The sequence below is a fragment of the Ambystoma mexicanum genome, chromosome 14 (genome assembly GCF_040938575.1).
Source record: "Ambystoma mexicanum isolate Mex_15411 chromosome 14, UKY_AmexF1_1, whole genome shotgun sequence".
NCBI classification, from domain to species: Eukaryota; Metazoa; Chordata; class Amphibia; order Caudata; family Ambystomatidae; genus Ambystoma; species Ambystoma mexicanum.
The window spans coordinates 393,866,253-393,882,577 of NC_090940.1; the positions used below are offsets into that span (position 1 = coordinate 393,866,253).

Sequence of the window (16,325 nt, forward strand, 5' to 3'; positions counted from 1 at the left end):
GCTGCACAACCTCTGCAATTCAGGCTTCTAACTTCTGCGACTCCCTTTGCACCATAATCCACTATAAGCATGGCAGAGGTCCTGGCGTCTTCGTTTCTCTGGCTTGGCTGCACACACGGCTGCCGACTACTTCTAATGGCCTGCACCTGAAGGAGCTTTAAATAATCAGAAGTCCCAATCCGATGTGGCCCATTACCAACACTAGACTGCATACTGCAGTTCTGTGCCACCTAGTCCCTCTTCCTCGCCCCAGTACCCAGGGGATTATGGTACTTGAAATCCCTAATCTTCTTACTCCCCTTTTTTAATCAAAGGTTCCCATTTTAACCTTATCCAACTCATTCTGTTTATAGACTGTACCTCTAGAGAGGAATTAAGCGTCGATTCTTGATTTCATAGTTCAAATCAAAGGGGGATTACGTTTATCAGAAGCAATGGCATTGATGTTCTGATCCTTATTTGTTCCATTCCCCTGCTGACCATTGGGAGTTTTCACTGCTAACAGTTTGGATGTTATTAGAAAGGGAGGTTGTACTCTGACAACACGCCAGCAGGTATTCCGGCATTATGGAAGTTACATCCTCCGAAGAAGAAGAATACTGTGTCCCTCCTAACTGAGTCATCAAATCCTTTTGATGGCCTTCTCCTCATAGGTGATCCACCCGGATAATAACACCTCAATGGTTAGAATCAGGTAGCTGCTGCCAACTGGGAGGAGACTTTAGGCAGGGATTCTGTGAGAACTCTGCAGGATTCATCACAATTAACTGCAGTATCCATGTAATTCAGCACACCCCGTGCAATCTCAAACCCTGATCCTTGCATATTTAACCTTAGACGCTGCTATTCTCCATGGCATCTTGCATCACTTTTCAAAAACACACAACACACACTTTATCATGCACAAGAGATTTATTATATTTTTGTTTACGAATCAAACCCTTCATACCGTATCCAAGAAAACATGCTCACCTCCTAAATAGAAAATATATCTAAAACCTTTTTTTAAAAGCTTTGCTTCATGAATGTCAGTGTATGGGAGTTATATTGTAGGTGAGAAGCTTAAATGGAAGTAGAACGAGCACGTCAACAAAAAAGCTTATCCACACAGAGGTCCTGAGAGGGTTTGATTTAAAACAAGGGGCTCAGCCTCCTACCTTTTCAATAAATGTTTACAAAATAAAGATAATTTTATTTAGTTCAGAGCTATGGTTTTGTGATTGGTTAGCTAGATTAGAAGGTAACCATTTCAGCTTGGCTTGACTAAGGGTGTCCCAAATCTGTAGATTACAATCCAATGAGGCCTTTTGCTTCCAGGCAGTATTAACCAACAAAACATTGTGCTATCTAAAAACAGATAATTCTATGGGCAATTGGCCTACTCAAAATATTATTATTTTTTTTTTTTTTATTTGATTTAATTGTATGAAACAATTTTTACAAAGTAGAAAAGAGACAGAATCTCCACATTAACTATTCCAGAATTCCCACGATCGTTCTTTGTCCTGAGCCCCAACATCTCGTGATTCCCTGAGGGGCTCCATCAGATCGATCTTTTTCGGTTTGAATTCAGATTCCGAATCAGAGTGAGGTTCAGCTACCCCCCAGGAGAAATCGAGGTAAGGACGCCCAACTAGTAGACCTGCCCACTCAAATATTATATCAATCACAGATAATACCGAGCAGTTCTACAATAAGTTGATTTATCAATCCGGCACCTGGCTATAGAGTGAGTCGTGATCCCGTGGAGCTCCTGCCGATCAGAGGAAAAGTTAGGCGCTAAAATGGCTGTAAATCAAGGATTTGGTACTGCGGACGCATGAACATGCAAGGAATGACATGATTGGTATTTCAAAGTGAATCACATCAGGATTGGTGTATTGTGAGTTGGAGCAGCAGCGAGGCATCCCATGGGCGAAAGAAACAAAATGGCGATGTGGCCGAAAAAAGGAACGGACGGTCAGAGCATAGTCCACAGTAGCAAATGACAAGCAACTTTAACATTGATGAGACAGGAGGAGACGCCTGGAGGCTAGTGCTATAGTACAGTAAAAAAAAGAGCAGAAGGCAGACTTATCGTACAACACAGCGCTTATGTGCACGAGGCTCCAGCAAGAAGCAATGAAGGAGCTGATGCATGGGTGCGGAATAGACGTGACTTACACCTGACCATCTGCACTTAGGGATATGCAAGTGACAGTAAACAAGTACACGGAAAGCAGCCCAGAAGCCTAGGCAGGCTATCTGAACGGAGGGTGAGACTAAAAAGAACATACACAAAAGTTGCTGCACCGCCAGCGGCTGTAAACTGTGATGACAAAGAGGAACTGCATCGCTGAGAGGCATTTCTCCAAAAGGTTGGCCGTAAGCGAAGTCGGCGTACAGCTGCAGTGGGAACCCACTGAGGGAGGCCACAGGAGTTGGAGTTGCTTTGTACGGTCTGTGTGAAGATACAGTAGCGAATGAAATAAAGGCGCAAGCCAAATGCGGCAAACCTGTAATTGACTACTGCAGCGAGTGCGTCGGATTCGACACACTGTGGGGCATAGAAGATTCACTACACCGGATCAGACGGCCTCAGGAAGGATAAAGCCACTCAAGGTGGAAGACACCATAAGTAAACTTGAGAATCGGCCGTGTGACTACGGTAACCCTCACACACAGAGTGAGGGCCAATTACAGAGATGGACACCGCAGCAGAGACCTAGTAGGAGGAGAGACCATGCACAGGATGCAGAATGCCGACTCCCCCAGCACAGAATACCACAGAGTCGGAAGGAGCACACATTGATTGGAGCCAAGGTACAGAGCACTCAAACGATGCATCACAGGGCAGGTCATGGTGGTGACTGCTGGGGCAGCCGGTAACCCACAAAAGCGTTAAGGTAAGAACTGAGGTGGTGCCAAGAAGATGCAACAAGTGCTTGAAATGGGCAGGTTAGACACACAAAGCGATTAACCACATGAGCTGCAAGGATATTAAATGCCCACTGTGTGCCGCAGTCATGAGACTGCTAATGGACAATGTACCATACCGCTTGTAACGGAGAAAAGGGCAGTAGGACTGACAATCGACAGTCGCAACAATGCCATTGAAGCCCATCAAGTCAAAAGCGAAGCAGTCATCAATAGACGCATTTGTCAAGTCGGTGCAATCGATGGATGACGGGAAAACAAAAAAGGGCCAGAAAGACAAAGAGGAGTTCCCCAGGCGAAGTGACCGGCAGATCCTGGAAGCCATTGCAGAGGTAAAAACATCATTGGAATTAAAGATCGATGCCATCAGCATGGATGTGAATCTCTTGCGACAGGACGGCGGGGCTCTGGCAGAACGCAAGGGTATACCCGGCCTTCCCACATAGTCGAAGAGACTCATCCTTTCATGTCTAGATTACGCCAACACCCTATTCCTTTAGACCCCCGCATTTCAGCTAAGAAAACTGAGTACAAAACACTGCTGCAAGGCTCCTCCTAGCCCCAAAGAACACATTGCCCCTGCCCTCAGTGTCCTTCACAGGCTTTGAATGGACATCGATCCTCCTTCAAGGCGATATGGATCATCCACCAAGCCTCTTACAACAAAAAGGACTGGAATACCTACAACATAAATGCACAAGCTACAAGCCTAATAGAAACCTCAGATCACGCTCAGCACTTGTCATTCCAGTGACGAGAATCAACCCATATGGGGGAGAGGAGGGGGAGGTCCCTCCTCCTCAAGCCAAGCACCCACCATCCTGAACCCCCTACCATTAACCATAGAGGACCACCTTGGCTTTAGGAAGGCACTCAAAACATGGCTCTTCCCCTCCGCACCCTCACACACTGGATCCAGATCTCGTGCCCAACTAGAACGCTAACCACCACCTACGCGCCCTCCCTCCCGTGGAATTTGGGTGCACAAGCGGAGTCAGTTAAGTGGATAATAGCACCCCTTCCAATACCATGACTAAAACTAATATGCTTAGTCTTTCACGGAGCCTTCATGCGCTGCGCCCCACAGAATGAATTTGAGTCCCACTAGAAATTCGGTCCAGTTGTTCAAATAGCTTGACTCTTTGACATGGGCTTCAAGGCCATACTGATGGCAACAGTCGCTATAAAAATACCACATAACATATGGTATTCACAGCCTCCATGAGATTTCCACTCCTGTTGGCTTTTCTCATTTGGAGTTTCGTCTGTTCAATAACCCCTCATTTATGGTGCCAGTCTCCAGTCTCCCTCCTCTACAGTGTGCCTGTCACACGTGTCCCTCCCACGTCTCTAGTGTTGCATCCATTAGGACCAGGTTTTCCTAAGTGAGCCCTATTGTTTCTATGGTGCCCCTTTATCTCCAAGGGCCGGTTCTATCAGATGTCTTCCAAGGCTAAGAGAACCGGGAAATGTAGATGTGTCCCTCGGAGATCTTTGAAACTTGCATAAAAAGTATATAACTTCGACGTGTCCCGAGTCAGCTTTTCTTATTCTTAAAGAGATTTAAAACACTGAGTACGAACCAAAATAATGACATGTTCGAAAAAGCAGTGTTCGGAGTCAAAGAAATCACATCAGAAATGGGATTCAAAATGCAATAGGAATACTTCAGTAGTGTCTACACATGCTCTGTGGAGTTCCCTAAATCTGCCCACTGTTGAAATGGTTTCCTTTCCCAGTACAATAACACCCTAATAATTGTGCCCGATTTGCAACAACACACCCTTCTCCCATAAGGTGCCAAAATCCCCTATGTTAAATACAAATCAATGCCGCCCTACTCCTCGGCTACAATGATGCCGCTTGCCTATGGTGCTCCCTTCCACTATGTCCCTATCACCTATAATGTACCCCTTTCGTTACTAGGACTTGTACTTCTCAGGAATGCAACTAATTCCTCGTTCAAACATTTGCAGCTTCGGCGGAACACCGTGGGGTTTCTTTTCTGTAGACCGCTCTGCACCACTTAACCATACCATGGTGTCCCCTTTGAGCAGCCCCCACTTTCTTAGTTTGTTACACGCCGCCCAGGGTAATACACCGTTCATGAGACCCTAGCTTTTCCCATGAGGACGTAACTTTCTTCATGGTACTGTAGCTGCTCTTCCCCTGCATTCCATAGACACGGTCACCTTCTTGGTGTAATCTACAGTGCCGTATTACCTATACCTCAGACGCAGCTACAACACAGTACCTTATCTGCCCTACGTTTTCCCATTTTGTAAAAGGCGCGTATAACTCCCCTAAAATACCGTATGTCCTAAAGTGCCCCTTTATATATGACACCAACACCACTATCCCTGTGACAATCGCACTATAACGCAATCGCCAACCTGCTCGCTTTCCAGCAACACCATGTCTGTCTTCTGAACACGCTCCGCCTGGGTTGGGAATTGGGAGTGCGGTAAGAGGCCAGTCATTGAAAACCGCCGGAAGCCTCCTGAAGGCGGAAATAGAGGCACTGGGAAGTCGCTAATATTCCGGTCGCCATGTTGAAATTGAGTTTTCCTTCACTTTAGCAAGTGATCGCAGATTATAGAATATCAATATTTGGAGATTTGCAAGTAAATATTAGTATCTACAACTAATATCTCCTTACATTAAATATATTCTGAATAATAACGCTATAATTTTTACAATAATAAGTGACCGAAATTATTTAAAACAGGGGGTCCGATTGCCTTTACCATTACATTCGCATGTGTATTTAGTTTCACTTTTATAATCCGCAAACCGTTATCTAAGATTACAGAACACATTCAATTTCAAACGTTTTCGCCGATGGTGTCCTCTTCCCTCTCAGGGATTTACTACGGTTTGCACCCTTCTCTCTGACACGTGACTTGTAAAATTGTGCTCTGCCTGTTACTAATCATCTTTCGGCTGTCTAGATGACGTGCAGTCACGTGCTACCTGCTGGCAAGCAAGTAAACAGTAGAACTAGGGATGCGCTCGGTGAGTGCACGGGATTCATGATTACGGAATTTTGAAGAGGGACAGAACGAAGCCTTTCTAAATGGAATGATTATTGCCAGACGAATACAAATTAGGTTGGCCAATTTTACAAAATTGTTTTGCAGTATACTTAAGATGCGGACAGTGGTATCAGAATGACTTTGTGGTGCGCATGGTTCCAGGCTGATTCGTCCTCACCCACATCCACTTCTATGGTAACTGTGATGGGCGAGCCCGTGCCTTGGGCCGCCCTGTACCAGCACACGCATACATGCATTCGCTGACACAAGGAGACATACGTTTGTACGTTCCAGGGTCCCGGCGGCAACTGCCGCACGGACCGTCTTTATTGCACAGGCGCATGCACGCCTTGGTCAAAGACGTCACATCCCTCCTTTTCTTTAAAACAGAAAAACAACTTATACAGAACCTGAACATAACAACTGTAAACGGACCCAAAGTGGGTCGCTGACCTGACTCGGGCATCGGCTCAGTCTCCTGAGTCCAGGACATAACCCGTGCATCTGTCCATTCTGGACCCATTATTCGGCAATACTCACACCCCCCCCTTTTCCCCCCAAAAAGGTGTTGCATGAGCCTTGCTTGGTTTTTTGGCATAAAAGGCCGCAGATTTTATTCTCCACAGGTCATAAAACACACTGCACACATTAGTGGAGATACTTTGTAAGATGCGGCGACTGCTCCGTGTCCGAAAACCTGCTTCCCCCTTGCTTTCCAAAAGTCCTCATAGGCCCAACTCTCCCAGCCCTTTTGCCTGAGCCTCGCCTGCCCCTGCAGGTCATCTTGGGCGGGGAGAGCGCCGTTTCTTTGGGGGAAGCTGAGCCCTTGTTGTTCCCCCCCAGACGCCCCCGCCGTGTTAGGCTCCCAAGGGGCGCTGGGACTGGAAAGGGCGAAGACCCTTCCCGCTTGCACCTGGCTCTTCCGGAGTCTGTCTCTTGTGTTTGGTTGCCCAAACACCGCCACACCGCCTGTCGTCCTGCGACGTCGACGATCAGGCCTCTTGTTCGTTCTTGTTTGTCGGGTGGGTGGGTGGAAAAACAATGTCCTCGATGGCAAGCGGGTCCCACTGCCAGGGGTGAATGAGTTCTGCAGTGGGGACCCGCCTGCTTTAAAAGGGGTTAACTCCTCCCCTTTTCATTGTCCCGCTTCGCGGGCTTTTCCGTTCCTTTGCCGCGCTCCTTTTTTCGCGGGCTTCTTTTGTTTTTTGCCGCGCTCGCCTCCCCCCCTTCTGTGGAGAGGGGAAGGGCGCTTTTGGAGGAGGACACCGCTCGGGTTATCGGGGTGCCTCCTCCATTTTGGGTTTCCTCGTCGACACCTGCATAACCCGTGCATCTGTCCATTCTGGCCCCATTATTCGGCAATACTCACACCCCCCCCTTTTCCCCCCAAAAAGGTGTTGCATGAGCCTTGCTTGGTTTTTTGGCATAAAAGGCCGCAGATTTTATTCTCCACAGGTCATAAAACACACTGCACACATTAGTGGAGATACTTTGTAAGATGCGGCGACTGCTCCGTGTCCGAAAACCTGCTTCCCCCTTGCTTTCCAAAAGTCCTCATAGGCCCAACTCTCCCAGCCCTTTTGCCTGAGCCTCGCCTGCCCCTGCAGGTCATCTTGGGCGGGGAGAGCGCCGTTTCTTTGGGGGAAGCTGAGCCCTTGTTGTTCCCCCCCAGACGCCCCCGCCGTGTTAGGCTTCCAAGGGGCGTTGGGACTGGAAAGGGCGAAGACCCTTCCCGCTTGCACCTGGCTCTTCCAGCGTCTGTCTCTTGTGTTTGGTTGCCCAAACACCGCCACGCCACCCGCGGGTTATCGCCCGCTGTGGCTCCCCCCTGGCTCCCCCTTGCCTCCTTGCCTACCAGTCTGACAAATGGGAGCAAATGTTCCAGAAAAACAACTCCAACCCCTGTGGGGACAAATGCAGCCCGTCCCTCAGGAAATACTCGGGTGACTTTAAATTGATTAAGCCGTGCCTGATCTGGCCAAAGCCCCTGCCCTTGCAAAATCTGGCCATCCCGCCGTTCAGTTTTCTTCTGGACCTCTCAACGGCTGCATGGTTGTCCGCCCCCCGCCATACCTGCCTCGGGATTAACTCGGACCAGATGATTTCCGTGTCCCCCAGTTGACCTGCCAGCTCCTGTAAGGAGGCCATCATCGCCCGCATCAGAGCCCCTCTCCCTAAGCTCGTTAGATCGTTCCCCCCAAGGTGTATGATCAACCGATCTGGCCTCTGCCGCTTTGCCAGCAGCTTGTGCACCTGCCCCTGTAGCTGAGCCCATTTCATGCCTGGACTCCCGTGCCACTCCATTCGAAACCTGCCCTCCGTCATCTCCTCATGTTCCGTCGACCAGCAGGCCCCTGCCCTTGACACGAATGAGTGCCCTATCACCCATACCGTCTGTTTTCCTCTCGGGGCTGCCGCTGTGAGAGAGAGAAGGTGGCACGTTAAGTTAAATTTTTTCAGGCCTGATATATCTCCTAAAACACCCTGACTTCCATCTGCCCATCTGTTTGATCCCCGCCTCACTCATCCCCATTACCGCGGCAGACGTGGCCGCTCCAATCCTGAATGAGTGTGTTCCAAAGACACCTTTGGTCTCCCCAATCCCCTCCAGCGCCATTTCCATAACCCGTCTAAATTGAAAGCGGCTTAAAGCCAACCCCTCCTGGTGGTTGAGCAGCGGTGCCTCTTCACCTGAGGGCGGCCTCACTTTTAGGAACTCGGCCATTGCCCTGACTGGGGAAATAGGGTCGCCCCCGATGGCTTGGAGGGTAACTGTGCACCCCCTGCCTCCTTGATCTGTTTTAGACCGTCTGACCCATACTGCCAGCTGGGCCCCTGTGACCTGGACGTCCTTTACCCTCACAAACCCTGCCCCTTTTGCCTCTTTGTTTTCCGGTACCAGTTCACTAATCCTGAAGGCCCCAAATAACGCCAGTGTAAAAGCTGCTTTAAACAGGGCCAACTCGAACCCTCCCCGGCACACCTCTTGCAAGTGTGCCACGATCCTCTGTAGTTTGGCCACGTCTATGGGCCTCCTAACGTCACCCTGATGCACTCCTTGCTTCGCCCAACCTTTCATGGCCGTGACAATGTAGTGATCTTTGGTGGGATCCCTCTCCCCCATAAGTTTGCAGTGATGGGCGATGGCCGCCAGGTGGTAAGCCATCCATGACCTGGACTTTCCTTCGCGCCAACCCCATCCCACGAAGGCCCTTACTGGTTGCTCCCCTTCTACGCCAGCCAACACCTCCTGCTTGAATTGCAAATAGCGCCCCCAGCATGCCTTGTATCTGCTCGTGGTGCCCGGGGCGAGCGCCGTTTGGATCAGTGTGCTCAGATCGCCCCAATCATGCCCCACCATTGCGCCTTGAATGTGGCCATCGTCCTGTCCGCTCCCGGGCAATTCCTTCGGAATTTCTCCAACTGCAAACGAGAGAGAGCATCAGCTGCTGTGTTCTGTACCCCTGGAATGTGCCTAGCTCGCACTTCAATGTTGAGTTGCAGCATGCATTTGTAGAGCCCCCTTAACAACCGTAGAACCCTGGAGTTGCTAGCGGTCCCCTGATTAATGACCTGGACTACTGCCAAGTTGTCAGACCATAGCACGACTCTGCTGTCTTTCAGTTGTGCCCCCCACAATCTGAATGCGACTACAATGGGAAAGAGTTCTAACAGCGTGATGTCTTTGGTGACCCCTGCCCGGTGCCATTCCTCCGGCCAGGCCATGCCGCACCATTTGGTGCCCAAGATTGCCCCGAATCCCAGAGCCCCGGATGCATCTGTGACTAGCCTGAACCTTTCATCCTTTTCCCTCTCCTGTCTCCATAATCGAACCCCGTTGAAATGATCCAGAAACTTATCCCACATGTCGAGGTCTTCCTGTACCTCCGGACCCAACCGTACGTGTTGGTTAGCATGTTGCAACCCCACTGTTTTCAGTTGAATCTTCCTGGCAAACACTCTACCCACTGGGATCACCTTTCCTGCAAAGTTAAGGTTTCCCGCCAAAACCTGGAGTTCCTTCAACGTGGCCTTCTTCTTCCCTTTTAGACCCTGGATGATTGCCTTCAGTTTGTGTACTTTCTCCGGCGGGAGCCTGCACTCCCCCTGTAAAGTATCAATTTCGATTCCCAAAAATGCTAGACACGTCACTGGTCCCACTGTCTTGTCCCCTGCTAATGGGATCCCCATCTCCTTTGTCAATCTCTGGAATGTGCGCATGAGAGCCTTACACTCGTCTGACCCCTTCTTCCCCACAAACAGGAAATCATCTAGGTAATGTACCACTGCCCCCTCCTTGCACTCGTGCTTGACCGTGAATTCTAGAAAGCTGCTAAATGTCTCAAAATACGCACAAGAAATGGCACAACCCATCGGCAGACATTTATCAAAATAGTACTTGTCTTGAACTTTGAAACCAAACAACCGTTGGCTGTCTTTGTGGATTGGTAATAGCCGGAATGCCGACTCAATATCTGCTTTCCCCAAGACTGCTCCTTCCCCCGCCTTCCTTATCACCTCCACTGCATCTTCAAAGGAGGAATACTGTACTTTGCACAGTTCCCCTTTGATCCCATCATTGACTGAGTCTCCCTCGGGAAAGGAGAGGTGGTGAATCAGCCGGTATTGTCCCTCCTCCTTCTTGGGCACCAGCCCTAACGGGGATACTACCAGGTCCTTCAGCGGGGGTTTAAGGAAAGGGCCCGCCACCCTCCCCAACCTGATTTCTTTGGCTACCTTGGCTGCTACTACCTCCGGCATTGCCAATGCTGACCTGAGGTTAGCCGCCTCCCCTCCTTTTCTTACTCCTGCACATGGTATCCTAAAGCCCCATCTGAAACCTTCCCATAAAAGTCTGGCGTCTCTGTCGTTATGATACATATTCAACCACGGAGTCATTGCTTGCAGTTTGACCGGGGTTGGCAGCCTCTCTTTAATGGTATTGTTACACAAATGCAGTGTTGGCTTGTACATACTGTTACACTCATCAATCCCTCTTAACTTTTTCATTTGGTTTGGGGCTGCTCTTACGCTTCCCTTCACTAGTTGAGGAGTTGTGTTCCTTGGCCCTCCCCCCTCGGGGGTGTTTGAATCTGCATGTCTTCCCAAAGGGGCAGCCTTCCTCAGAATTGACCCTCCAGCATTCCGCTTGCTCCCCCTGGTAGCTGGTTCTACTGTTCCAGGAGGAGTGCCCACGAAAGGACGCCCTCCCTCGTTTGGTGTAGCCCCCCCTACCTTTCCACAGTTGAGGTTTCTCTCCTGGGGATTTCTCAACCCCCCCCCCAGGCTGGATCATTTTGTCTAAAAACCCGCCCACATCCATTTCATCCCAAGACAACGCTGGCCACACTTGCATTTTTAGACGAAACGCTCGGTCATATTGCAACCAACCTTCCCCCCCGTGTTTCAAATACAGGTCATGGATATACTGTTCATATGCCAACATTGAGAGCGCATCTTGTGGATATTTTTCAATCATAATTGATGTGTAAACCTTAAACGATTTTAACCAGTTGTGAATGGACGCCTCTGTTTTAGGTTGCTCCTTGTCCCTCTTCTCTTTCTCCTTTTCTGATAGTTCTTTCAACCCGTTACCCAGAGGTTCCATCCCCACAAAATCCAGGATATCAATAAATTCTTTTCTCCACACCCTCTCTTTTATCGACAATGGAATGTGCCATGACAAGGAGTTCACTGCCACCCTTACTGGACCAAAACCCGGCATTGCCCTCCCATATTGTGTCATCACGGGCCCCCACATCCCTTCTAGACCTCCATTACTGCTAGGCCCCGGGGTTGCGCCTACCCCTGCCACCCCTTGGCCCCACCAGGCTGGTGCCTGACTAGCTCCTGCCACGGGCCCTCCCCCCTGCGGTGTTCCTGCCCCCGCAGGGCCTGGGCCCCACCCCGCTGGTGTTTGCGCCCCCGCCGTCATCGGCCCTTCCCCTTGTGCTGCAGTTAGGCTGTGCCCTCCCAAGAGGTTAGGACTGCTCCCCGCCGAAGATTGTGCGCCCTGAGGCCCCTGCCCCTGGCCACTCAGACCTGAGGCATCCCATTGTGCCTGGTCGTTGGCCCGAAACCTTGTTGCGCCACCCCACTTGTAAACGGGGAGTTCACCCAGGCCCCGGACCACTGGTTCGCCCCCCCTGGCAACCCATAACCATACTGATTCCCCACCTGGAGTCCCCTAGCCCCCAGGCCCCCAGGTCCCCAAGCCCCCAACGGCTGTTGCCCCATTGCTGTGCCGGCGCTCAATTGATTAAATGCATTTACATTATTTACATTCCCGCTTAGCACCTGCCCCGCACCCCCGTTGCCCCAAGCCTGCATACATTGCATTAGCATACCTTTAACCGCCTCCAGGGATGTTGGCCCATCCTCCCTCGCAGCCACCGGTACGGTCACAAGCGTGCTGGGTGGACCTGTTTCCCTTGGTGGCGCCACAGGTGCAGGTGCCGGACTGGCTGCAACCTCCTGTGCCCGTCCCTTATTCTTTGCCCCCACGGTCTTGGGCTTCCTTGCCGCCTGCTCCTTGCTCGCCTTGGCACGCTGTGTTTGAATCCTCCTCCTCTTTCCAGCAGGTCCTTCCTCCTCCTCGCCTTGTTCTTCTTCCCCTAGCTCCTGTATCTCGTCATTGTCAGGGAAAAGCACTGGGGAGCTAGGCCCCTGGCTCGTGCATTCCCCTTCTTGTTGGTTTGCCAAGACCTCCAGCCACTTTGGCCCATGTCTTGCTGCAGCAATGTCCTCGATGGCAAGCGGGTCCCACTGCCAGGGGTGAATGAGTTCTGCAGTGGGGACCCGCCTGCTTTAAAAGGGGTTAACTCCTCCCCTTTTCATTGTCCCGCTTCGCGGGCTTTTCCGTTCCTTTGCCGCGCTCCTTTTTTCGCGGGCTTCTTTTGTTTTTTGCCGCGCTCGCCCCCCCCCCTTCTGTGGAGAGGGGAAGGCCGCTTTTGGAGGAGGACACCGCTCGGGTTATCGGGGTGCCTCCTCCATTTTGGGTTTCCTCGTCGACACCTGCATAGTCCTTGAGGCGAATAAGGCAGTTTGCAATCATGTCGCTTGGGATACCGGCTGCTACTCCGTGGGGACAGCAGCAGGGTATCCGTCCGTGGCAACAAGTCCATGGGCATGGCCACGGCCGGATTCTCGGCCGTTGGCTCTGGCGGGGTAACCTCTTCCGGCTCTTCCTCCTGGCGTTGGCCAGCATCCAGTCTTCTGCCACGCCCGCCTCGAATCCGGAGCTCCTAGAATAAAGAAGAAGAAAAGGACAAGGTTAGAAAACAAACTTATTTCAAATTCCTCACCTAATTCCGGAACCATTTCATCTCCGGACCTGGAGAGTACATCAGTCCTGCACGCGTCGCTTCACCAGCTCCAGCACGGCACCATACTCACCAGTTCTCACAGCATCTTTCGATCCGGCACTGTCTCCATCATTTCTTCGCCCTAATCTGGCACGTAGGGGACACAAGAAAAAACAAGGTGATCCAAGGGAATCAACAAATACAACCTCTTACCACCATAGACTTACCTGATTTACCACCGGCGGTATTATTCCATAACTCTCCACATTTTCATATGCCGCATCTGTAAAGAGGGGGAAAAACAACACGTTAACGCATGCAATAGTTACCGGACAGCGTTGGGTAACACAGACTCTTACCTGAACGCCAGCAGCAGCTACGAGACCTTCTTCTCACGAACTCAGTTGCAACTTAAGGAAGGAAGGGGACAAGAGTGAACATCGGGCACATTGAACTCTTTGAACTTGAAATTTACCAATCTCGGCAGGGACTTCAGAGTCAATACTTACCGGAACTCTCCCAACGCCTTCAAACCAGTGAAGTAACTGGTATCTACGCGCCCCTGCAAGACACGCAGGATGGAGAGCTCATCTTTTACGAACATAAGGTGAGGTTACTAAGGGGATATCGGAGGTGATTAGTGGGGGAGAGCGAGAACAGTTGAGAGGCCATCACTAAAACCCACTGGTGGTTAATCCCTGTCTCCACTTGCAGGAAAATACTTCTTCGGGTCCAGCAGACAAGACTAGGAGGGCCAGTCCAGACAGTCATCTCTGCACTACGCATCACGTTGAAGGAGACCGCAGCTGTCCAGGTCCGATCGACACCCCTGTGGGGTCCAGGTGAGCGTAACACCATGATGGTGTGGTCGCTTGCTGTTGACTCCACTACCTCCACTTCCGGATAGCTTGACCACTGGTCGACTACGGCCAAAAAGTACATGCCCCGCCCGGTAGACCCAAAGTCAGCATGGACTGTGCCCCACGGTCTCTCACTTCTTTCCATGGAGCTGATAGGTGGAGCTCTCTCCAGGGGACTCACCGCTTGGCATGGCAGGCACCTCCTCACGTGCACTTCCACTAGACTTTCTAGATCCGGGAACCACACTTTGGGTCTGAGCCGCGCCTTCGTCTTCGCGACCCCCTGATGACCTGTGTGTGCCAGTTCCAGTACGCGGGCCCTCAGAGTCTGGGGAATGACAATCTGTCGTCCACGCAGCAGCAACCCATCGTCTGAGATCGAAAGCTCATCCCTTACCCTCCAGAGGGCTTGGAGATCTCTCTGAGTCCTGACATATCTCCTGGTGTTGTTCTGGAGCACCTCTTTCCAATCTCCACTCCGGATAGCGGTCTGTATGATCTTAAACACTTTGTCGGTTAATGATTCTTCGGCCACTATTTCCCTCGACAGTGCCACCGGCATCACGCTCTCCACAATGTTGTGAACAAACTCCTGGCGCTCCACCAGCTCACTGGGCCCCTCCCCTCTCTCATAGTTAGGGTGGCGGGATAGGTAATCCGCCGGATTGTTAGTCCCGGGCCTGTACACTAGCTTGACCCCATACTCTATGAGCGCAAGCATCCAGCGCTAGATCCGCGTGGGGGCTTTGACGATAGTGGCTTGTGGTCAGTCACAACCGTTGCCGGTTTCCCGAGGATGTACAGGCGAAAAAACCGGCAGCGCCACAGGATTGCCAACGCCTCCCTCTTGATCTGCGAGTAGCGTCTTTCGGTGTCTGTGAGGGCCTTGCTCACGTAGGCAATGGGGCGCATATCTCCTCTGGCGTCCGATGCATGAGAACGCCACCGGGCTAGCATCTATAACAATCACCGACTCGGCGGTGGGGTCAAAATACGCCATCGTGTCACGATCGGAGAGAGCCGTCTTGATCTCCAGGAAAGCTTCTTGTTTTCTCTTGTCCCATACCCATGTGGAGTCATTTTTGGTGAAAGCACGGAGAGGCTCGGACAGGGATGCCAGGCCTTTGATGAAACGTCCGCAGTAATTAACCATCCCCAAAAAAACTATGCACCTCCGTGGGGACTGAGGCACTGCTGCCTCACGGATGTCCTTGATTTTCTCGGGATCTGGCAATACGCCGTTGGCATGGAAGATGAACCCAAAGAACCCAATGCGGTCCTTGAAGAACTCACACTTCCCTCGATGTAGGGTGAGGCCCAGCTCTCTGAGCCTGTGCAAGGTGGACTCCAATCTCTTCATATGCTCGGCCTGGGACTCAGCAAAAACCAGAATGTCATCACTCATATCGTACCCCTTTTAGCCCAGCTAGCGCTCCCCTAATGGCATTTTGGAAAACTTCTGCCGCGGAAGAGATACCAAAACTGAGGTGTTTAAACCGATAGAGGCCCTCATGAGTTATAAAGGTCGTAATGTATCTCGAGTCTGGGTGGAGCTCTAGCTGGTGATACCCCGACCTCATATCCAACTTGGAGAACACCTTGGCCCCCTGCAGTTCTCCCACGATGTCGTCCAGCGTAGGTGTTATGTGCCTTTCCCTTTTGATGGCAGCGTTCTGGAGATGCATGTTCACACAGATGTGGACGGCACCTGGCTGTTTAAGTTTCGGCGCCACCACAATAGGCGAGACCCAACGCGTCGACCCTTCAACTCTCTCAATGATGTCCATCTCGACGAGTAGTTGTAGTTCCTTCTCCACCTGTTCCCGGAGGTGGAAGGGAATTTGTCGATGTTTTAGTGCCGTGGGCCGAATGGTGTTGTTGATGTGTAGGCGCACCGGGGGAGCCTTCAGTTTGCCCACTCCCTGAAAGATGCTGGAGAATTTGTCTAGGAGTTGATCCACGTCCACCTGGTACACCTCAAGGGCAAAGTGCACAATGTCCAGCGCCTCCGACGCAGCACAGCTTAGCAGTGAGTGCGGGCTGACGTCGGTGACAAAAAATCTTGCTTTGATAGTTCTGGCCCCCGAGTTACAGGCGCCACGAACACCCCTTGATTGGACAACAGTGTGTCACCACCAAAAGTGAATATCTTGGCCTTCGATACGTCTAGTGGGGGCGGGCCTGGGATGGCCTTATAGTGCTCGGTGGCA

General features: G+C 51.1%; 1 protein-coding gene across 1 annotated transcript in view; it reads right to left on the reverse strand.

Annotated features, from left to right (window-relative positions):
• Positions 1 to 5,440, reverse strand: part of SRP14 (signal recognition particle 14) — a 149,984-nt gene extending 144,544 nt beyond the window's left edge. The window contains exon 1 of the mRNA XM_069637514.1: positions 5,310 to 5,440. Within this exon, the coding sequence (XP_069493615.1) occupies positions 5,310 to 5,396 (87 nt within the window). The 5' untranslated portion in view covers positions 5,397 to 5,440. The remainder of the gene's footprint in view (positions 1 to 5,309) is intronic.
• Positions 5,441 to 16,325: the final 10,885 nt, after the last annotated feature.